The 25,336-nt window shown below is 40.1% G+C and overlaps 1 protein-coding gene across 1 annotated transcript in view; it reads right to left on the bottom strand.

Annotated features, from left to right (window-relative positions):
- The window catches only part of LOC108791884 (inter-alpha-trypsin inhibitor heavy chain H3-like), an 84,662-nt gene extending 59,682 nt beyond the window's left edge, over positions 1–24,980 (bottom strand). The window contains exons 1-5 of the mRNA XM_018562487.1: positions 24,891–24,980; positions 16,851–16,868; positions 12,668–12,834; positions 6,827–6,931; positions 4,312–4,474 (exon numbers count right to left, since the gene is read on the bottom strand). Of these exons, the coding sequence (XP_018417989.1) occupies positions 4,312–4,474; positions 6,827–6,931; positions 12,668–12,834; positions 16,851–16,868; positions 24,891–24,971 (534 nt within the window). The 5' untranslated portion in view covers positions 24,972–24,980. The remainder of the gene's footprint in view (positions 1–4,311; positions 4,475–6,826; positions 6,932–12,667; positions 12,835–16,850; positions 16,869–24,890) is intronic.
- Between the last annotated feature and the right edge of the window lie 356 nt (positions 24,981–25,336).

Genomic DNA, 25,336 nt, shown 5'->3' with positions numbered 1-25,336 from the left:
CCAGCTGAAAGCAATAGCTAGCCTGCAATTGGCTATTTCAAATTGCCAATTGTTGCCAATTGTGGCTTCTACTTTCCTTCTTCTACTGTATACTACTGCAGGATTTATCTCTATTTACATCCTCACCCCTCCTATTCTTCATTAGTTGTTTGTTCTATTTATATGTTTTTACCTTTTATTATGCTAATGCAATGTGATATCCTTATTGGCATGACTACCTTCTTCCTGAAATTGCTCTCTTTCTTGTCGATTTTTCTTGTAATTAGATTTTATGATCACACACCAGGATCTCACACTTATTTTTTACATATGTTGAATTAGCCATTACTCATTATCTGTATGGTATTAAGTGTAATACCACACTTTCTGTATACTTTTAGTTTGCATTCTGTCTTTTGTATCTTTGTAAATCTTTAAGAAAACAGTTATTAAAAAAAAAAAGAAAATGAAAGAAAGAAGCTGATTGGTTGTCATGCACAGCTGCCCCAGATTCTGTATGCTCCAGTTTTGATAAACTCCCCTCCATGTCTTTCAGATACAGACTTGAATCAGTCACTAATGGTGAAGATGTTTTATCTGATTGCATGGACTTCTGACTATCTTTAAATATAGTTTACAGGTGAAACTCGAATAATTAGAATATCGTGCAAAAGTAATTGCAGTAAGTCCTGCAAAAGGGGCCCAAACCAAGTACTGAGTACATATGCATGCTTGTACTTTTCAGAGGTCCAATATTCTTCTATGTACAATCCTTGTTTTATTGATTGCATGTAATAATGTACTTTTTTGAGGTTGTGGATTTGGGGTTCTTGGGGTTTTCATGAGCTGTAAGCCATAATCATCACAATTATGACAAATCACGGCTTGAACTATCTTGCTTTGCATGTAATGAGTCTATCTCATATATTAGTTTCACCTTTTAAGTTGCATTAGTGAAATAAATCAACTTTGCACGATATTCTAATTATTCGAGTTTCACCTGTACAATCAGTAACATTCGTATTCTTTGGAACCAAATGCTAGCTTGTGTAACAGTAGCTCAGGTGTGCCATGTAACAAGGTTTGCATTTGGTTGGCTGTTTACTAGTTTCCTAGGTCTCTGGACAGACCAAGCCAACACATTTCAATAATTATCGTCATAGCTACTTAGATTATCCATGGTAGGAAAGGGTATCTTTCAACATCAGTATATAGTTGAAGCTTTAAAGGGGTCCATGTGAATGTAAACATTTTTTAGAAAGCAACAAATGAAAAATAGAACAGCTTTTGGCCTTTTACTATCACTTGTAATCATGTATATCCTTTAAACATCAGCTTTATAACACCATATGAAACCATCAACATAATAGAGGGTTCATTTTTCACAAATAAATGCTAAATGTCCCCTATAGCAGTGCCCAGCTCCCCATGCCTTTTTTTGGCAATAGCTTGACTATTAGCCTTGAAAATAGCCATAATTTAGTATCAAAATTAGTCCCTTATATTCTTCAATGGAGTTTGCAGCTTAGTTTAGGTTCTATGAATTTCAAGCAGGATTTAACAAATCCCTTGCAAATCGACCCTGGGCTGATTAGCTCATCTCTACTGAAGACTATAATTACAGGAATTAACCTCATAAAGTTACCAGAATACAGTATTTTCTTTTGCTATAGACTGACATTTTTAAAAAGTCCAGTTTACATGCAGTCAGTTGCTCAATAAAAGAGATCCAGCGATGTATCCCCTTCATCAGATACAGACCTCCTCCGTCCCATGTGCTAGATAAAGAGGTGACTGGCCAATCGGCAAGTGTGCGGGAGCCCTGTCGGTTTAAACCGCAGCTGTTACAGGGTTTGTGTAACGAGTCCTCCGTGGCTAAAGACATTGAGCCCTGTCCTGTGACTGACGGATAGCCCGTCATGGCGCTGGACCAATCATGAGAGGGCTATTCGTGTGCTCGCCTGGAGGGAGTGGCCAATGTTAGCATCCAATCCACGAGGCAGAAAACCGAACCTTGTTCTGCCAAGTGGCGTATCGATTGTGCAGCATGTCAGCTGTACAGCAAGCACTATGAGAGGGAGGTGGACTGTTTACAGAGAGCAATTTAGAACACATACCATGACAAATGTAAACAGTTCATCGTCAGCTAGCAGAGGCTATCTGTCAGTCACAGGACAGGGCTCAATGTCTTTAGCCACGAAGGACTCGTTACACAAACCCTGTAACAGCTGCGGTTTAAACCGACAGGGCTCCCACACACTTGCCGATTGGCCAGTCACCTCTTTATCTAGCACATGGGACGGAGGAGGTCTGTATCTGATGAAGGGGGAGAGATGAGGGAAGTTGTATCTTGAAATAAACATTTAAGTGTTATATTTGAGATATAATAATCACAGTTTACATTGATTGACAGTATGTAAACAGCTTGAATAGGCTGCAATATAAGAGGGAGAGACGAGGCACAATTTGTCTTGAAATATACATTACTGTATTTTTTGAGAAACAATAGCCACATAATGTATATTGTACAGTGGCTGGGCAATATGTAAGCAGTTTTGTTAGGCCACAATATATGAGGAAGAGACAAGGTAGGTGGTATCTTGATATAAACTTTAGGGTGAGTAATCTGACAATAGGCACACATATTTTTAAGTGATGGAACAACAGAATAGACTGCAAAAGGTGCAACACATTATTTTTCCTGCAGCAAACATTAGAAATTTGGTGGCTTAGGTCCAGCTGTGGAAACATTGTGTGGCACCTTTACAGTGCCTGGCCACTGAAAAATTCCCCAAACTGAGACACAAAGCATGATTTACCAAAAAACATTAGAAATTTAAAAGTTGAGGGCTACAAATTGTCTACAGCAGAGGACCCTGGGTCTTCTGTGTCACTAAGTATAACACTTTGCTCAACAATCTCACCCCACCTACAATATGTACGACTGACTGGAATTGGGAGGGGTGAATTGTCTCCCTTAAAGGACGCTTATTCCATTCTCCTCCTCCTCACTGCCTGCACCCCAATTTTCCACTGCCTCCTCTTAACTCACAGGGATAGAAGCAGTAGGCAAAGAATCCTGGATAGAAGCTGTAGGCAAATAATCCTGCTCACCCTGAGACAGCAGCAAATCCACCATCCCCCTCTTCCTCCTGCTGCTGTGCCTCCATTGCCCAGACTATCAGGCCATGGAGTGTGTGTTTCAGGAGGAACATGGAAGGGATTGTATCACAAATTTTCGCCTTGTCGCAACTCTCGATTTTTTAAAAGGTGCCAAAATGTTGCATGAGTGATGAGCCATTGATGCAGTAAAAATAATCCCGTCTCCCCAGAAACTGTCCTTGTATCATAACAGGTATTCAATGATAGCATGCTGCTGCTGGTGGTGGAGCTTCTGCAGCATGGCCAATGTTGATTTCCAGCACGTGGGGGTGTCAAAGATAAGGTGTTTGGCATGCAGCTGATGTTGACGCTGCATTTCTGCCAGGTAAACACTGACCACTTATAATCAGCTAAATTGGTCACAAACCTTTCTGGCCTGATGAAGGATCTCCTTGAAGCCAGGGTACTTCATAATGAACCACTGCACAACTCGCTTGAGGACATGTGCTGGCATGATACAGGTGTGCCATTGTCACACCTTCCATAGCTAAAAAAGGGTGTTGGGTAAGCCACCTCTTGGCCTGGGCCTGGAGAGATGCCATCAGATCTGCTCAATTGTACCTCATGTCCCCTAGGAATACGAGCTGCAACACAGCATGGCATAATTTAGCCTGTGATGTTACATATGTAGAGGAGAGGCGGGGACAGAGGACAGAAGCGAGGATGGAGGAGAGGACAAAGGTGGAGACAGAGCTGAAAGGACAGAACGGTGGGAAAGGAGCTGCTGCGCATTCATGAATACTCGCACATGCACAGCAGCTCTATTCCAACAGCTCTGTCCCACCTTCATCCTCTGTCCCCGCCTCTCATCCACACTGCTGTCTTTGGCTTTGCAGCAATGGCTGATTCAGTGCGGGTAGCGTACTTAGGCTGCAGCGTGTCTCACCTCATTGTGCCGCCCCCACTATTTCCCTCTGTGTAGCGTCATGTTGCCATGGAAACAGTCAGACCCATGTGACAGCGTGCACGCTCAGGTTCGAAAGCAGGTGTGCGTCCATTTGGAAAGCGCTGGGGGCAGGGCTGTTGCTGGCTCTTAACTGACTTCTGAAATAAGGATATCTCATATGTGTAGTCGCTTTGGAAGCAAAGTATACTATTAGGAAAATAAAGGTAAAAAGTAAATTTAATATGCTGTATGTCATAATTCTCCTTTAAACACAGAATAAATACCTGATATTTTTTGACAAGTGCTTTTGGTTGAACCTTGATGAAAATTTCATATTTTCCTAAATGTCGTTTTAGCATTTCCTCATAGACCAACTCAAAGGTGACTTTACTCTCTGATGCCACATTGACTGACACAGTGAACTTCTCAGTTTTCCTGCCAGAAGCCCTATATGAGTGAAACAAACTGTTAATATTTCTGGGATCACTGTTAGGGTTCATTTACACGTGCGTTGAGAAAAAAAAGGAATTGGCAGGCATTTTCTAGGCATTAAGGCTTCAAAAACACTTGCAAAATGCCCTGCAAGTAGCAAAGTGTTAAAGGGGAAGTGATCTAATTTTTTGTGTATTGCTGCATAAGTGCTGTATAACTGTATAACTGCTTTAGATCACACTGATAACAGCTGGCACTACTGGTATCCATAAAACTAAAGGAAACTTGTACTTTAAAACATTCTGAAAATAAGACCTAGTGTTTTTTGGGGGGGCAAAAAAAATATAAGACAGTGTCTTATTTTCGGGGAAACACGGTAGAAGTTGACCACCTATTGAAAATGTGCATTGCATGGCTACCTCTGAATTCAGTACTTTTAAAGTTACTGACCTGGAATAATTTACTCAGAAAATAATGGAAGCATTAACTCAGCATGGCAGCCCGGTAACGAGTGTTTTCATAAGTAAAGGTTAGCAATGGAAATCTACTCTCTCAATAACCTATTTCTCTCAGCACAAGTTTTCTTTAAAGAAAGAATGAATATGGATACATAAAAGCAGTGCGCCTCTCTTGTGTAGAAGTCTTCATTAAGTGGAAATGCTAAAAGCATCTGTCCACTGTTTCCTGTTTGCTAGACTTCCAGGCACCCTGACTGTCATAAGTGCTGCCCTCCTGTGGGAAGTCATTGTGTTTGTACCCCTATGGAGGATGAAAATAATTTTGCGCTATTTCGTTTTTCGGAATCTGTGTCCGAAAGTCAATTCGTTTTGGGATTCGGACGAAATTCGGTAGCGGTAGTTTTTTTTTTTTAATGTCACTTTGCTGCAACGAAAATTCGTCCACAAACGAAAATACGCTAACGAATTTCGTCGAAATTTTGTTTTCGGAAATTCTGATTCGTTTTCATTCATCATTTCTGTTATTCGCATATTCGGATACATCCGAATCTCTGAATAAGTTCGTCTGAAAAACGTTTTTTCCCAAAAGAATCGCACATGTCTACTGATTTCTCCACTACTCATTATGAGAGGTAATGCATTGTGATGCATAAAGTTACATACTGCTGCCACTTTTGGGTTTCCCTGGGGAGTATTGCAGTAATCAGTTTTTAGAAAACAGTACCTAGTAGTACCGTGTATTTTGTTAGAAAATTATTTCTGCTATTCCTACTCTAGTATGTTAGCATAAACAATAGGGCATATTAAAGGAGCGTCCTCCCATCACCCAAAGCTCAGTATACCGTGAGCTACAGCTTGCGGTATACTGAGACGCTGGAGCCGGGACGGATCCGGACAATACTGTCTGGATCCACACAGCTGCATGAGTGACAGCTGGTTCTGCCTATCTAGAGGTAAAGCCAGCTGTACCCGCTCCCTCCCCCATCCGTTCCGCCAGTCAGCGCTGGAAGGATCGGACAGGGGAGGGGGGGAATCCCGGACAGGGGAGGGGGGGAATCCCTGCAGGGAGCCGTGAGTGACAGTCACTGCTGTCTGCAGGGACATGATCGAGAAGTGAGCGAGCGACGGTATGTGTTCGCTCACTTCCTGATCTATTGAGCCGACGTGTGACAGTTTCATTGCACAAGTCGGCTAGAACTATGAGGCTGAGTGATTTTAAGAAATGACTAAACTGAGTGCAAACTTAACCAGGAGGTAGCTGTCTGTGTCAGTTTATCTATTTATTCACTGTGCCTTAATTCTCTCCTCATATCAAATTGTCAACATTTGTATTTTGATAGAGTGTTTTCTTTTGGGTTTAATACTGCCTGTAGAGAGGCCAATGTGTAAAGCCATGTTTATAAATAGATTTAATGTAAACCTTGCACTTAAAAGTACCACCAGGGTTCACATACAATTGGTTTATGAACCAGGGCAACAGAATGAAATACTTGCAGCTTTCAGCATTTAACTCTTTTATTTTGTTTTATATTCCTAATGTAATCTCAGTGACCGGCACTCTTTAGCCGCAGCTCCCGCCCACACGCCCGCACAATGGAAGCGACATCCGCCGGTACCGCAACAGCACGCCGCCTTCCGGGACCTCCAGCCAGGTAAGACATCCCCCGAAAATAAGACCCAGTGTCTTATTTCGTGCAAAAAAAAAGTAAGACAGTGTCTTATTTTCGGGGAAACACGGTAGAAACAATTTCATCAAACATGCAACATTAAGCATTTTTCAGTTTTTTTGTGTGAAGAACTGAAGCATTGACATATCTACAAGCACTAATTTCTGGTGGCCATAATACTGTAAATGCAAACTCTTTGGCACATAGATGTAAATAACTTACTGATAATACAGATGACTTACTTGACAAGTCCAGCTGTTTGTCCTCTTGAAACAGCTGTTTCATATTGCTTCTTTGCAACCTCCTTTTCTTTAATTACACCACTATATGTTACTCCATCGATTATCCTGCATTATATTAACATAGTTCTTGTTTAAATGTGTGAACACTAAGTAATTATAAACAAACAGTTTCTGAATTCATGCTTTCTGATGTACAGTAAATATATTGCAAACATGAATGATAAGTAAAACCCCTAAGTCAATATAAGTAGATCCAGAGCCACTGGCAGTTTTAGTTACATGCAAATCTCAATTTATCCTGAAAAATGTAAGCTTGTCCTAACCCCCTTTACAGAGAATAAGATTCCTACTGGTCCATTAAAGAAATCTCACCAAAACATATTACATTATTTTATCCAGGGGATCAAATGCTTGTAGCATTTGGCCCTGTAAAGATCAGTGACCCCACTGTGGAATATTAGAACCTTTTTATTTATGTTAATACCAGCTGCAGTTCCATCCCAGTCTGAAGCCTAAAATATGGGTGTTCGTGTGGGGGGAAGTACAGCCAGCACCGCTTCTCTTAGCTGAGAAGATCACTTGGCTTAAAAGATAACTCAGCTCTGTAGGTCTATGTGATCTATCTGCCAGGGCTGCTTATACAGTAGGTGTGGTTGGAAAGTTTAACCACCTCTGTCTGACCATGCTGCTAGCAAGGTGTTGGAGTATTGAGTGATTCTAAAGCAGCTGGGACCATTAGAGATGACTTAGCACTACAGGCTATTTAAAAGCAGCCCCGGCAGATAGCTCATAGCCTTGCAGCACTTAGGAGCTTTTATGAATAAATGTTCAGCACTGTCTGGGCCAGCACTGTGTATAACACAGTCCCAACAATGCTGAGAATTTATTCATAAACGATCACTCAGCACTGCAGGGCTGTGATCTATCTGGGGGGCTGTGTACGTACAAGAAGCCTAGGCAGATAGATCACATAGCTCTGCAGTGCCGAGTACTTTAATGCTCAGCAATGTCAGGGATGAATCATATACTGTACTGGCCCGACAGCGCTGATTGTTCATTTATAAAAGATCACTTACCGCTGCGCGGCTATGTGATCATAGCCCACAGCGCTGAGTAATCTCTTATGAATGGCAGCGCTGGTCTCCAGAGCAGCCCCTGCTGCCAGAAAATCAATCAAAACTCCATCTCCTTGATAGAAGTGTAGTCAGACAGAGGGGGTTAAACGGTCTGACCACAATCCTTGGCAACGGCAGGACGAATTTGAACAGGGCCAAGTGTTATATGCAATTGATCCTCCAGAGGCTGAAATTCATGAGACTTCCTCTTTAAAGTGAGTCTGAACTCCAAAAATATATATTTTCTATATTATGGGGAATATGTAGAAATGTTAATTGGAGGCCTTGTAATTGGACTACAAGATTCCCCCAGATAAATTCTTATACTACTATCAACTTTGATATGCAGTAAATATACTATATAGGGAAGCAACTCTTCTCCACACTCCTCTTGAACAACTTCTTTTGACCTCTTAGTGTGCCTGACTCTGTCCTCATTTTATATGTCCACTGGTCCCTTCGCCAGATCATACTCACACACAAGAAATTTTGGTAGTTGCGCTCCTGATCTTTTGTTTGTTTCTTTTGACCTCAGATAACATTAAATTGGTCTCGCAAAATTATGCAGCATTATATGGCACAAATAATACTAGGGATGCACCGATACCAAGTACCGTACTCGGTACAAGTACAAGTACAGATACTTTTCCAGCTCTAAGGCTAGACTAGAGAAAAATTCAAAAATTAGGAGGCAGCTGTTTTAATGTATGATTTTGTTTTTATAAATATAAATAAAGAGATGCACCGATACCAATTCTGCAAATACAAGTACTGATACTTGCTCAAGTACTTACAAGTACAAGTACTGATACATTTTTGTTTATTTTCATGTGACAGTTTTTCTAAAACAATATCGACGAATGATTTCAGGACTGTGGTGGAGCACCAGAGCCAGGTCCCAGCTGCAACCGCTGCAACCCTGGTAGTTCTCATGAAAATGCCAAGTATCGGCACTGGTATCTGAAAAGTATCGGTGCATCCTTAAATAATACCTCAGCTGACGTCAGAAGACTGACGTCTTATACAGTTCTAAACAGTATGCACAAGGTTATCTTCTTCAGAGACCAATTACTACAACTTAAACTATCTCCACTTTGTTTTAGAGATTGTGGTCAAGAGGTAAATTACTTTCATGCAATATGGTCTTGTACCTATACCCCAATTTTAAATACAAGCTAATTATTTTAATGAATTCACATTGGGTCTCCCTAATATTTTTTTCCCCTAAGATTTGTGTTCTAGGGATAATGCATCACCTAAGAGAATTGTACTTTAATGGAAAAAATTTATTTTTCTTACATGAAAATGTAACTCTACTTTCTCACTATAAGAATGAAAACATCTAATCAACTCATTCCTTCTTTATACCAACTTACCTATCCTAGTAGGAACGCAAAGATTTGATCAAATTTGGAGTCCATGGTCTAACTCAAATCTTATGGTTACATCCCCTGATGGTCAGTAAGTCAGGAGACTACTGTATATTATTACTCTGGCTTTGCATGCTATGGCATTCCTTAAAGGAGAACTATGGGGTTAGGGCTTTTCCCCATAGTTCTCCTTAGGGTAACGGGAGGACACAAACTAGTGTCCTCCCATCACCCTAGGCTCAGTATACCGCGAGCTGTAGACGCCGCAGCTGAAGCGGATCCCGACAATTATGTCTGGATCCGCCCAGCTGCGTGACTAACAGCTGGCTCTGCCTATCTAGAGGCAGAGCCAGCTGTACCCGCCCCCTCCCCCGTCCGTTCCGCCAGTGAGCGCTGGCGGATCGGAGCAGGGGGAATCCAGCCCCTCCCCTGTCACGGCAGAGAGCCGTGACAGGATCGAGAGGTGAGCAAACGCCGCTATGTGTTCGCTCACCTCCCGATCTACTGAGCCGACCTGTGACAGTCTCATTGTCAAAGGTCGGCTAGAACTATGAAGTGAGTGAAAAGCACTCACCTCATAGTTCTCCTTTAATTGTACAGTGCAACCATGTTTGCTGTAGAATTTATGTACCCAGTAATAAAAGACACAATACTGGTTTTCCTTATAATTAGGGATGCATCGATACCACTTTATTAAGACCGAGTACAAGTACCGATACTTTTTCTTAAAGGGACAGGTCACATTTTTGTAAAGCAATACAAACTAATGATTTTAGGTCAGTTTCTTAATATTTATATTAATATATTAACAGCCGGCCCGTACAGATCCGTGCTGCGGATGGATCCGTCTGCATCAGAGCAGGGACACCCGCAGTACACAGCATGAATATGTAAAGGACGGCTGTCAGTCATGTGAATGAGGCCTAAATGTAAGTTTAAGATTATTTTTTTTTACTTTTGGAAAAGCTTGGTGGAGTTAAATTTGGAGCAAAAGGTTTTGCCTGTGATATTGCAACTTGCAGGTGCAAAACTATGGATTCCAGCCAGGGATTCATAGCTGAGTAAATACAGCATGAGTAAATAAAATAACATTTTTTTCCATTGCTGAGTAGTGATTATATCAAGTAAGGATTCAATCATCTTTGACCATGCTGTATTAATAACATTGCAAGGCATTCCTGGACCTGTATATCAATATCTTTTGAATTTTTTTAAATGTGCCAGGTATGCAGAATTGGATATAGCTGTGCCACACTATACAATACAGTGTATAGTGTAAAGTTTATAATATAAAAAAAAGACATTGAATAATTAAATGAAATTAATATTTAGATCATGCCATAGCTAACTAAGGCTTGTATCCCCATAGTGGAGAAAATAGATGAGCACATGTCCAGACTCCAGAACACTATATAGTGTGGCACAGCTATATCCAATTCTGTATACCTGGCTTTATTGGGTGATTGACAGGCTTCCTCACCATTCAGGAGTGAGGACTTGGAGGTGGAGTTTACTTCGGCCGTTCGCCCGTGGATGAGTTCGCGGCCATGTTTTTTCATTGCAGATGCTATGGAGATCCTGTGTGTCGTGGTTCGTGTGCTTGGAGATGGCGGGTGTGGCACAGGTACTCGTTTTGGGTATTGAAGTATTTGCACGAGTGCGAGTACTCATGCAAATACTCTGTATCGCCGCCGATACCGATGCTTGTATCGGTATCGGTGCATCCCTACTTATAATACTATTTATTGTGTGATTTGGAATATCTCACTAAGTTCCATTGGTTTGATTTGGTTTCTATGTCATCTTTGCAAAAATTCAGTAAAACAAAAATCGAAAATTCAGTAAAAAAAAGAAATGTCAATTGTGCAGTATTCTCAAAAATATGACTCTGTATTTAAATTACTCTAGTAACATTTCAGTGCCCACCTGTGCCTTGAGCCTTATAGCTGTATAACTACAGTGTGAAATAATCTAGGGCACTGCGACTCACTATTATTCTAACAAGATTTGAAGTGAGATTTTGTGGTGTCCCTACTGACCTGATCACTGCTCTCCTTGCTGGAGAGAAAGCTATACCTGAGCACTTGCAGACAAGCATCTTCTTGCTTTTGCTTTATTCTGTGGATCTGTGCTTTCTATACCTCTCCTGCTGCTGGATTATTTCTCCATCAATCATCACATCACCATTCACCAAAGGGGGCAGCTCTGATATGAGGAATTAAAGCTCTGCTCCTCTATCAGGATGGCCACTCTCGCAGAGAAGTTATTGCAGGTAATAAAAAAGGGGTACACACCAACACACTGAAATGCAGGAGAGAAGCAGACTAGACTACCTGTTGGCACTGGACCACAGGTAACGTTCGCTTTAAATATATTTTTTTTTTGTTCTGCTCTATTGGTAGTCATATATTCTTAAGCCATGTCTATACAGCAGAGGGGCAGTAAAATCAGGCAGTTGATCCATTGTTTTGCTGCTCCCCAGCCATCTGCTGCGGTGTTAGCATTGCAGGTGGAAATCCTGTATACATCGCCTTGGCTGCTATGCTTTGCTTCATGACATGCAGTTGCAGCCCCATAGTTCAATGAAATGTTCCCCTTAGGATCCCCCAAAAAATGGCTTTCAAGAGGTGGCAGTTTCGCTTCCTGAATGCTGGGCAGCCGATGCCCTATTACCCTGTGAAAAGTGATCCACCCTGTCTAAACAAGGTGGTATGGTATGAAAACGATGACAAATGGCAACCAACATTAAAAAAAAGAGCACCTCCGTTCTGGAGCTTAAAGAAGAAGTCCTGGAAATTGAATTGTGAAGCTTTGGGGAATGTGAGTGTAAGGTGTAAGGTACATTTACCTTGGCTGTATTCTTCTTCATTAGATAAGCTGCTCTTTTTGGCTTTGTGCCCAAAATGTAATCTTAGTGCCATCCATAATAGAAAAAAATATGAAATAACATTTGCACTCTTAGTCTACAGTAATACTAGTTGCTTTACTCTTTAAAAAAAAAAAAAAGAGTTGCTTTAGGTTTTGTTAGTTTTTTGCTTGTAGATTGTATAGAAAATAAAATAATTTTTGCAAGACAATATCGGCCAAATGAAAGCCTTGTTTGTCCTAAAAAATAGATGTATTTACTCTGCATCATAAATTATGATAATGTGATTGCCAAATCAATAGGCCCATAGCTTAAATGTAAAACTTGCTTTATTAAGGGGTACATAAAATTATAAAGTTGAGGAACACTGTTCTCAATGGCTAATATATACAGTACAGGCTCCTTTCAGTGGGATGCACTAAAAATGTTCTTTCGTTTTATGTAATTTTTGAATCAAAATTCAATACATGGAAACATTTGGAGTACTCACATGCTGAAGTTTGCAATGAAAGCAGTTTTTGGTAGGTCAACATCGAAGAAGGCTTCTTTTGATACATTTCCTCGATTGACAGCTCTGCTTGTAATGACATTATGGGCGAAGCGAGATGTCACCTTACTGTTGATATCTATGCTGTAAACTTCTATATCACCAGCAGGCTAAATAATGCACACAATGATGAATAAATCAGTGATGAGTAAATATTTTAGACTTGGTTAGATGTAACATTTCCATGATTATGTTTGCATGAGAATGCATATAAGTTTAAAAAAATGCTTTAGTTAAAAAATGCTGTACACCTACTCTCATTTTAAAAAGAATTAGGTTTTGGGCAATGTTATTTTAAATATGTTTTGAAAGTTTAGAAATGTATAAACTGATATTTTACATATTTATTCATATTACTTGTATAAAAGCGTTATTTTATGAATAACAATTTAATAAACGGTGCTTCCTAGATTCAGTGTATTGTATTGGGCTGTCTATTATCGGCATATTTATAAAGTAGTGAATGTAACATTCACCTAACACCGAGTACAGGTGAGGAGAAAGTTAAGTGTACTTGTTGCTTTGCCCTAAATAGAAAAAGCATACTGTTACTTTTATTCAAACAAAAGTTCATACATCCACCTTGGATACCCTTGCAGGGTTTGTTCAGCATAACCTCCATGCAATACTTGCAACATAACACAAGTTTAGCCTTCTGGCTTCCACTTTAAACATTACCACTTCCGACCCGCTGGTGCGCTTGGAAGTGCTGTCCCACACTTGTTCTGGTGGCCCCTTAGGCTCACGGCTCTCCTAGCCTCACCAGTTCTTCCCAGCCTCCCTGGCTGTCATCACATGGCTCCAGCACACACCAATTGACTCAACTTTAACGTCTGGGAGAGTCCTCCTGACTCCTGAACACAGTCCGTTCCTATCTCAGCAGGAGCTCACCTGACTCCTCTCTGACTTCTGGGGTAGTCCTCCTGACCCCTGAACACATTCTGTTCCTATTTCCCCGCAGGAGCTAATTTCCCTAGCCAGCATCCTTTCCTTAAGGGCTGTGCACACCTGTGCAATCATCGGGTGCTGGTCACTGCTAAACCCTGGACCCAGGAATGGAGCTTTCTACCCTCCTGAATCACTTTGAAATCTCCCAGTTCCAGGATCCCAAGCAGAACCCAGACAAACCCTTGATTCTTGAAACCACTTAGCCCCTCTGGCTGAGAGTCCTGGGTAATCATAACACCCAATTGTACAGTGGGATTGCCACACAATACGTTCTTGATATTGTGGTCTACAGCCAGTGGGGACCGTATGTGCAGCACTTTGATTTGAAACCTGATATATTGATATACGACTCTGCTAATGCAGCAGCTTTGTGTATGCAGTGACTCTGTGAATGCAGATACACAACAGGGGGTGAGGTTTTCCTGCATCCCATGACGTGTGAGACTGCTGTCTGACCACTAGATCCTCAATATACCATTAATAGGGTCAAGGAGGACAAGGTACGCGGGATCAGGGAATATACATCCAGTACCGTTTGATTGAGCCTACACGGTAAAAAAGTATCTTGCATAGGTGGATGTCTGTATCCAACACCTACTCCACATTCTTCTGGTCCGTTGCAAATAAGAAATATACCCTTTGGTGACTATATTGTTTTTGGGTGACAATATATTGAATACCATTCCTTGAACAAGCAGGTGGGGTTACTAGGACATCATATTTGGAAAAACAGGCATCAGTACCGATGATTGCACAGTATTGATTCATACTTATTTAAAGCTATCTATAGGCTCTGCATTACGTTTTTTCTTTATGTTTTTAATTGTTTTAATGATGGCGTGGGTTGTTTCTGTTTACATGTTACAAAAAAGTAATGTCTTTTTGTAAGAAAAAATAGTATCTACTTTATTAGGAGTCCTGAGGGAGATGGCACCACCGTTTGAAGAGGTTTTTTCTTGTTAATGTATTTGACAAGGGTGAGCACACCCCCAGATCTCCCATAAGGCTAGCTCAATATTTTTGCTTTATATTTTGTTGGATACATGTGATGTATTTGGTTATCCAGCCAGAGGGTTTGTCAGAAACTTTTTCAGACCTCTATATTACATTTGCAAACCTTCCCAGGATGCATCTCTTAGGCATGGATTGCATCACGAATGCCTAAAAGGACCAGGGATTGGAAAAACAGTAACTGTAAGTAAAAGCAAAATATATTTATTTAACTAATGAATGCAAGAGGACTTCATATCAGCACGCAGAGCTGCATGCTGATGTGATTTTTAGTGAAATGGGGAAAAGGTTCACCTTATTGCTGCATCACAAGCTGCGATCTGGGATTCCTGCTGCGAGAACCTATGGATTATTGTAGCAGGAATCCCAATTATCCCCTTTCAGATGTGGCATCTATCACCATTAAAGTTAATGACAAGTTGATAGCGGCTGCATCTGTCAGTGGCAGTCCACATGTAATTGTATATGGCATGATTACATGCGGTTTAGGATAGATAACTGTCTCTGGACTCAGGATAAATGCATCCAGCAACAATCATCTATTCAAAATACATGGTGCGATTACATGTGGACTGCTGCTGACAGATGCAGCCGTTGTCACCCTGTCATTAACATTAACCTCCCTGGCGGTATTCCCGAGTCTGGCCCGGGGTTAATATTCAATACCAGGAGCGGTAACCCCGAGCCAGACTCGGGAATGCACAGAAAAGTGTCACTTACCTTGTCCCTGCGAGCCCGTGGCGTCCTCTGCTGTACGCGGCCGGCCGATGCCGGCATCTGACTTTTAGTTTCGTTTTCGGGCGTCACAGCGTCACAGCCGGCAATTTTTAATAATTTAAAAAAATGGTCCAGTAAATGGCAATTTTGGGGGCGTTGCCTACAATATAAAACAACAAATTTCCATGAAAAACAATGTACCGCTTTGGGATGCTAAAATCCTGAATAATCATACCGCCAGGGAGGTTAATGGTTATAGATGCCGCATCTGAAAGGGGATTCCTGCCACAATAATTCATAGGTTCTTGCAGCAGGAATCCTAGATCACAGCTTGTTACCCTGTCATTAACTTCAATGAATACAGTGACTGCATCTGATCGAGGACACCTGGGATTCTTGCCGCAAAAATCCGTAGGTTTTTGCCGCAGGAATCCCATATTGCAGAAAAATGCCCATGTGAATGGGGCCTAAGAAAGCAGAGAACAGATATCTCTTTAAAATTATATTACAGTGGGTACTTTAATTTGGCAGAAAAACTTCCATTAGAATAAAGTGGGAAGTTCATATGCCATGGTGCTTTTCTGGTTCATACTCACTATTTTTTATACTTTCCAAGATGCCACTGGTTTAGTAAGTGCTTTTATTCATTGAAAGGGCTGTTTTTATCTAAAATTGCATTTGTTTTTTTATGTGGTCATTATAAATGGACTTATAAGCAAATACTTAAAGTTGCCTGAATGTACGTTCATTGAGTTTCTGAAACATCACCTCATCATGCAAATGGCAGCTTTTACAATTGAGGGATGTTGAAAGCTTTTGAGGTGTTTTGGGAGTGCCACACTCCCAACATCCCACAATGCCATATGATGTGGCTCTCTACCGATAAAGAGGTAGAATGCAGAGCAATAGGGAATTGCACAGCTAAATATATATTTTCAGAATCCCAAATTTAGGGGCTATCAAGCATTCAGGAAGATCAACCTAGGTAAAATATGTATAGGCACAAACTGGTAACTGCTTTGATAGCAGAAGATACCTTATATTGGCATTGCTTCCATCCCCTACCCTGCTACTTGCATTGTAACTGCACAGATACTTACCTGTCACTAACGCATGGCTTCCTTCATTTCGTTATGGAAGTAATAGGACTTTGAATAATAGAGCTAGCACTATGCTTGTGATAGGTAAATATCTGTATAGTGTCAATGGTATTTTTAGCAAAAGAGCAACCAAGAAGGGGTGAAACTCTTATTGATAGTTTAAGAAATTAACCTAGCCTTAAACCCTAACGTTTAATTATAGCCACTACAAGTTCACATTAAGCCTATATTTAATTTTGAGGCAATGTACAGAATGCAATGCAACCAGAGATTACAATACTTCAACATATTTATGTTTTGCATATGCACTTATAATTCATTCATTCCCATTGTGCTTCTTTCATTCTTACCTTTCCAGTGTCTCTCTTCTGTAATAAAAGCACATAAAGAAAATATTATTATACATTGCATGTTGTAACACGAAATGTCATAAAAAAATTTGATAGAGTGACCTGTGTTAAAAGAGTTGGTACAAAGAGTAAGTGCAAAATCCCAACTGTAACTTATCAGATTTCATTTACTGCAGTCAGATCACAATATGGAGATTTCCACTTTGTGTGTAGTCACTGAGAACAGATATAAGAGCACGATAAAACCTGACTGGAGTTCTAACCTTTATCCAACCCTACCCAAACTTAAATGTTTGGTTGTAGATCTTCTTTAAAGTTAATGGACCAAAGCTGTAATGAACAGGCACATACTGGTAGGTTTAGGATGTAGAAAAAAAGATGAAGACTGGCATTATACAGGTTTCAAGGATATATTTTAGATTGAAGGCATGGACCATGTAACTGCAAGAGAGAACTGCAAGTGAGAAAATTCAAAAGCAGCTATATGGCTTGGAGAACACTGATACAGCATTACAGCACAGAAAAAAATCTATAAAAACAGTAAGTGATCAGTGCCAGTGAATGAGGGTAAATACAAGCTACTAAGCACTGAGGATATAATAAATATATCTAAAAAATGTAAAACAATATTGTGCCGAGCTGAATTAATACATGTACAATTCAGTGGGGAAAAAAATATGCCTAAAGATTCAAATAAACATAACAGGACATGAAAAAAAGTGAAAGAACAACGAAAAACCAAAAGTCCAGTGTGCAACAATCGTGGTCGTGCAAACAAATGCAGGGGATAATCCGCCGCTAAATAGAATCAGACTTCCAATTTAATTGTATGTATTCACTGAATTGTATGTATTCATTCAGCTCGGCACAATACTGTTTTACAGAAAAAAATCTGTTTGCATTATTTATGCTTTTCAAAACGTTTATCTTTTTTTACTTAGTTTCCCTAGTATACTGATGATACAAATCTTTTAATTTTGATCAAGATGATCACCTACAGACACATTTATAACTTTCTTTTTATTAAACGATTAACATAACAAAAGATATAAAATAACATTTCCTGCAGAATCTGCTGGTCTCCTGAGCACTGGCCCTGACATCCTGTTTTTGGGTGGCTCCTTTCTCAAACAAAGTTCTATGGAGCAACCCTTGTGGTTTGTAAGCAAACACGTAGACACATCAAATCAAACTACTCCCCTCTCCTCTGGAGATTGTGCTGTCTCCTATGATTTTTGTACTGGACAGGAAGTTCAGGGAAGCTGAGCTGAGAGACTTGGAACCAGCTGTTCAGAAGCATGATGACTGTAAGTGCATGGTCAGAAATATAAATAAATACTTTTCTGGGTGATGTATATTTGTTTGATCTGTATTCATTACTGAAAAAAAATAAAAACTACTACTTTAAACATTGTCAGTGGGTAGTTGTTCAACATCACAGGCGTAAAGTAATATATGTTAAGTAAACAACATAGTAGAGCAAAGTAAATTGCTAAGCAAAAGCAAAAGAAATATGAGATAAGAAGAAAGAAAAAGAAAAGTCAGAAAGCCAGGGGGAGATAAGAAAGAGGTAAAACAAAATAAGAACAGGGAAAGATACAGGAGAAAAAGAAAGAGAGAAAAAGAAGAAAAGGGAAAGAATAAGGGGAAAGTCCATGCCCCCCATTCAGCCAGGGCCCTTCCCAGAACCCATGAAGGCGGAAAGGAACAGTATTGGAAATAGTATAAACAGGGTAGTCCGTACAATGACAGGAGGACCAAGTTTTCTCGAAGTTAGGTAAGGTGTTACAAAAGTGTGTTCCATCTTGAAAATGTTGCGGAATGCTTCTAAACAGATTTACCTTAAAGGATGGTAAAGGCTGTTTATATTTTAGGGAGATGAGACATCTAGCAGTGGTCAGTACAAGGTTATCTAGCTTGGTATAGTGTCTGGGCATGTGTGAAAAGAGGAGACCCAAAAAGCAGTGAACAGGGTCCATGACCACCGGGGTATCAACAAGGTATCCAAGTAGGGTCATCACTTGTTTCCAGTAGCTATATTTGAAAACATTCCCTAAATATGTGACATAAGGTACCAGGAGCACCGTTGTACCTCCAGCATGTGGAGGGGATTGTTGGATTGATCAAGTGTAAAAGATCTGGGGTCTGGTACCAGTGGTAGAGAATTCTGTATTGATTTTCCTTATACATGGTACAAATTGAGGTTGTATTTATTTTGAGACAAAATCTCTACCCACTCTTCCAGATCCAGTTCTCTCCCCAACAATGCCTCCTATTAGATATGTCATTTTGTTAAGGGAAAGGTTCCCTTGGAATAGTAACTATGAGCTTAAAAATATCAGAAATAGTGTGTTTACGTAGGGGACCCTCCAGACATCTTTTCTCAAAAAGGGTCAGTTTGGGGAAGGTTAGTGTGTGCAAAATGGAATAAGAATCATTTTAATTTAAAGATGTGTGAATTAGCAGAGTGAAGGGAGGTTACATTTGAAGCAAAGGTTGGAAAAAGGAAGGAGGGTCCATGTGCTATTTTGAATTATGTCATTAAAATGAAAATAGGATTTAGTCAGCCATTGGGAAGCACAGCTATGGAAAAGTGTTGGTGGTAGGGACAGTGTGGATAAGAAGGAATACCGTGGAGAAGAGGTTGTAGTTAAAGGGAACCTTCTCTTCGAGTACAACCATATATCTTAAGTATGGGCCATAGAGGTTTAAAAAAAAACAAGATTTGGTGGGTGGAGGGGTATGCCAAAGGAAGGATTTGAGATAGAATACACAGACACATTTAAATGATCCAATATTTGACTTTTCTCTAAATGATTGAGGAACAAGACTTAGACGGCAGTGGATTCCTTATGCTTACAACAATATTGGTAAGCAAATCATTTTATATAAACCCAGTGAATGGGACCAATCTGTGAACTGGGCCAAGCCTGTGAACTGGTAAAAGGGGTTCACTTTAAAGAGTGTGTGGTGTGCCTCCAGCTCACACTTCCTTCTTCTAAACCTGTCTTTGTTAAGTGAACAATCATAAAGGTGACTTAATAATGATTTGTGGTGCCTGGCATTATTGGTTTGCTGTGACATCATGACCAATAATTACAGGTCCTAAAAAGGGCATCTATGTCCTAATGATGTGGTGACCCATAAGGCCACATGCTGTGTCAATAACAAAAAGTGTGCTCACCTATGTATCCATTCATTCTTTAACCTCTGGTCATGGAGGATATATGGGGGAGAGTACAGATCGGAGGGGGAAATATACATACATAATACATTTCACAATCCAGTCCCTCCCATGTCACAGCTCTCTCCCGTGACAGGATCGAGAAGTGAGCGAACGCCGGTATGTGTTTGCTCACTTCCCAATCTACTGAGCCGACCTGTGACAGTTTCATTGTCACAGGTCGGCTAGAACTATGAGGATGAGTGAAAAGCACTCACCTCATAGTTCTCCTTTAAGCAATTCCAGATATTTGTAAACAAAAAAAAAAGAAAGAAAAAAACTGCTGCATGCACAACTTTAGAACTAGTTTGGTAGTTTGGGCAGATATTAGCGAGATTACAAGTGAGATGCTGTTCCACTGTCTGGTCAAGTACAGCTTTTTTTTCCCAGTTAAAAAAAAAACTAAAAACAAACAAGCAATAAAGACACTTGCTCCCAGATGAAACCCACCAAGGATTATCACTATGATAAACTCCCACAAATCAAGTAAAGGTATAGAAGAAAATAATGTATAAATCTCATAAAAATACTTAATACTTTAATAAGTATTTATTAAGTGCTTACAAAAAGAACCCAAAAGGGAACACCAAATAAATGAACTTTTTTGGTCCCAAGAAAAGGTTTGTACAGCTATCTATAATAGTTTAAACACTTTATTCGGATCATAAATTATTATATACATCCGTGCTTTTTTTCTGGGGAAAAAAGGTGGTGATACTCATGAAATTTACATAAGGACTATAAACTTGGATCAATTCAAAACACTGTAGACTTGGTTCAATTCCAAACACTGTACCAGCTGTTAATGATTAATTACATAAAGAGTGTAAACTAGCATCAACTATGAATACTGAGGGCTTGGATTAATTCTAAACACAGGCAAGGGTCGTCTGTCTCACTGTGGCGCTGTGTCCATACAGTTGCCATGCGGACACTTGCGCATTGTCCGTATGACAAGTGTATGGACTCAGCACTAGACAAGCCTCATCACCCCACGGGGGGTGATGACGCTTGCCTTTAGCGTTATCCATACACTTGCCATACGGATAATGTGCAAGTGTTCATACAGCAAGTGTACGGACACAGCACCCTCACCATGCGCAGGGTGATGATGCTTGTCTGGCGCTGTGACTGTACACTTGTCGTACGCTTGTTGCAGCATGGACGCTTTTTAATGTTTTTGGAGTTTGGGGCAAAAAATAAATTAAAGTAAGGTGGCGCATACCGCCAGAAAAAAAAGCCCTGCATCCTTACACAGTGATACAGCTATTTCAGGTATGCTGGCCATCATCAGCACAATGTATGGAATTAATGTCCTCTATGGAACAGGCATTGGGAAAATGAGAAAGCATGACCAGGTTATTGTGAGGTGGCCCAAAATAAACCAAAAGGGCAACAAATGAACTAGGTTGAAGCACAGTATTCCCTCTTCGAAAAGAAGGTATCTACATCTCCTAGACATGTGCACAGCATAAAAATTTATTTTGGACGAAACGAAAGAAAAATAAAAAACATTTTCATTCATTTCGCCAAACAAATGAACTATTGTGCTATTTTGGATTTAGAGGCAACGATCCTCGACTGCACATGTAATCCAGAACGCTAGGCGGCCAATATACCATTCTATTGTCATGTGTAATAAACCACTTGTTTTGAATGTGAAATTGGCCAATATACACCAAGATGGCATGTATACATCAAGATGGCGGCACCAATACAGGTGTATATAACACCCAACGCTGCGCATGCGCAACGTCATGTGACATCATCCGCTCCGCCTCCAAGATGGTGGTGCGTATGCGCAGAACATGCCAGTGGCCGATATGGCTGCCGAGCGTTCTGAAAACAAATTATTATGTGCCTGAATATGTTTTTCGTATATTCGGGCATATAATAATTTGTTAATTTGGATTCTAATGAACCGTCGAATCAGCAGAATTTTGTTGTTTTGCAGGTTCATCCGAATCCGAATGCACAAGTCTAACATTTCCCACTTCTCTCACAAATCCCCAAAACAAAGGCTCCATTCTCTATTTTAGGCTGAGGGGATAACGACATTGAAATCTGTCTTTTATGCCCCTTGGCGAATATAGTACATGACAAAAAAATAGTGGGTTGGTATATGTTACCTCTCTGTATATGTAGACAATGTTTATAGAACATTAATAACAGGAAATGGAAAAAACGAATTCTTGCAATGGGGCTACCCCCACACTACAAGGGTTAAACGCTCTTATTGTCTAGGGGAAAATGTAAAGAAAATGTACCCACCTGATCCTCAGTCCTGTTTGTATGCTAGACCAGTCCCCGCAGCCTCTTCTTCCCTGGGCTCTGGGGATCTAAGGACCTGTGGCATCATCATTTCTAATGCAGCTGCGTTAGATGTGAGGACACTAAGGGACATTCCACTGCTAGAGCAGAGGGGGAGAGAAGTGAGCACTAACTACCATAAGACCAAGGATCAGGTGAGTATATATTTTTTTTATTTAAGCCCCTAAGCCAAAACAACCAGTTATCCCTTGCAGTGCAGGGGTAGCCCCACTACAAGGGTTAATTTTAACATTTCCTGGAGTTCTTTAAGTAAATGCTCTACATACATTAATCTTTAAGGCTGTATGCTTAGTGTGTTCAATAAATACCCCTGGGGCTAAATAACAAGGCAGAGAATATAGATGTAATATCAAATATTACATTTGATGAGCACTGTCGTTGAATTATTAATGTGGTTTCTTGGTGATGTAGGCAACATTCGGGAGGTGTAGAATACTGAGAACACTCTGATTATTCTCTGGATGTGGGTCTCTCACTCTCCTGCCATTTGGGGTTCCTGATGGGTGTTTTTGTGATCTGTTGGATAAGTGGATGTATTGGTGGTAAATAACAAATGTGATTGCAGGACATCATGGTGAGGCTAATGGAACAATATTTTGGATAATATAGGAGGATTGTGAGATCCACATTCTGAAATTGAGAATGATATAGGATCTATTTATTGCACCTCCATTGTGGAAAGTATATACTGTAATCACCTGAAGTTCATATAATCTGATGCCCATCATAATATATATACAGTATATATAAGCAAGGTATGATAACTAAACGTCCATTGTTGCTTTACCAGATACAGACATTTTATGCTGCATTTTTGAGGGTAACACTACGTGATCCCTTTAAGAGAATTTATATGAATATGGGCACACTCTCTACTCCCTCTATCCAAAATGTCAGATGTGATGAATGGTGTTAACTACAGTCATGTGTTGATAGATATGTCTATATAAATGTTAATAGAGGTATCAGTGTCTTTATAGTATAGTTAGTATCTGTTGGCTTACGTGTTTATTAAAGTGACATTAAGGCCAAAATCCCCCCACCACCACCACCACCACAGTGCTAATGTAAGGACTTACCTTAACCTTCCTGGCGGTAATCCCGAGTGTGGCTCAGGGTTAATTTTCAGTACCAAAAGTGGTAACCCCGAGCCACACTCGGGATTACACTGTAGCGTCACTTACCTTGTCCCTAAGAGCCCCGCTGTGTCCTCCGGTCGATGACGGCATCCGTCTTCCGGGTTCCTTCACTTGCGAGCGCCCACGTTACAGGGGGGCAGAACCGGCAGGAAATTCAAAAGTAAAAAATACTGAGATAATCAGACCGCCAGGGAGGTTAAATGATGCCTCTTAATCTGATCATCTTCTTTCCAGGAGTTTTTAGCTGTCCCTCCAGCTTTGGCGCGGGTCTCCGATCCAGCGCTGACTCCTCGGTCCTCCTCTTCTCTGATGTCCCACGGAGTATATGAGGGTGCACGCTGCTCCATATTCTTACCTTGTGTCTCTCCTCGTCTCTCGGCCGAACATCTGAACTGCGCATGCGCCCGCCCAAGAAATTTTCAGATGTTCAGACGGGAGCAGATGGCGGAGACATAGGAAAGTATTAACCTTTAGAAAAAGTTTTTTTTTTTTAACTGTTTTCCATATATCTACTGCTTGCTCTCAGTAGATATATGCAAAAACAAATGAGGGTTTAATAACCCTTTAAACTTTATACTGTTATATGATCATAGGAGTCCATGGTATGACTTAGGTAGTTAATGTTCATCTTTTGTGTATCCCTGCATTGATGCAAATACATGCATATTGGCTGAATTAAGTTATTATACATTGAAGTTCTATTTTAATATATTGTTGTAGGATAGCCCTAATTATACTCCTGAAGAAGCAGAACCTTATCCGACAAACGTGTTCAGCAAAAATATATTTGACTCTATATGTGCACAATTCCCTTGTATGGAAAAAAAAAGAGTTCTATGTGGTAATAATTAGTGAGTATTGGATGGGGACAATTTAATTGGAGGCTATATTGAAGTCTGCTTATGACAGAAGATTGGTCTTTTAATATGAAGTTTGTTGTATACGCATAAAGCTGTATACTTTAAATAACATAATAAACACATTTTTTAACACATGTTGTGGTACCTGAAAGATCCGTTCTTTACTGCTGATTCTGGTTTTGGTTTATAGCACAGGTAATTAGTTAAAAAAAAGATGGTCATGTTTGTAATAAGGAGAGGAAAAGCTGTTCTCCAGCCCAGCTTTCTCAATTGTATTTTGGCTCCATCAAGTGAAATATCTTCACAATTCACACAACAGAGCTAGAGAAATCCTGGGAAAGATGGCCTGATGAGGAACTTTACAATTCATTGCATTACCACTATAGAGCAGTGGTAGTGTAATTTGCTGCACCAGCAATGAATGAAAGATGTGCTGATCATCGGTTGAGGTTGTTAATATTATAAGAAGAAGATACATTTACTGTACCTGAATGTTTCTTGGTCCTTCAATCAAAAAATCACTGTTAACTGGAGTAAGGGCAAAAAACAGCAAAGTGAAAACTTGCATTAGCCGAGCCATTTTTGCAATGTGCTTTTTCTGTTCAATACATCGGTATTCCAGACAATATTATAACCTTATAACCTATGTTAATAAATAAAAGCAAATCAAATATTGCTAAACTCTACAAAAATGGAAAACACATGGCTCCGTTCCATGGTTCAGCCTTCAGCCACAGAGAAATAACAGTTTCAAAGTAATGCCTCACTCACAAACTTTAGTTACAAATTTGAGGATTTATGTGTGTTGCAGAATTTGAATAGTTTACAAGATCATTTGTATGAAGGTTTATGAGTCACTGAAAAGGTACAAACCCCTCTAAAATTGATTTATCCATTAGATCCAAATTGAACTTCTATACTGCACAAGATCGA

This window comes from Nanorana parkeri, unplaced genomic scaffold, assembly GCF_000935625.1.
Source record: "Nanorana parkeri isolate BGI_ZX_2015 unplaced genomic scaffold, ASM93562v1 scaffold579, whole genome shotgun sequence".
NCBI classification, from domain to species: Eukaryota; Metazoa; Chordata; class Amphibia; order Anura; family Dicroglossidae; genus Nanorana; species Nanorana parkeri.
Note: the sequence above shows the minus strand (reverse complement) of the source record. Positions and strands in the feature narration are given on the sequence as shown.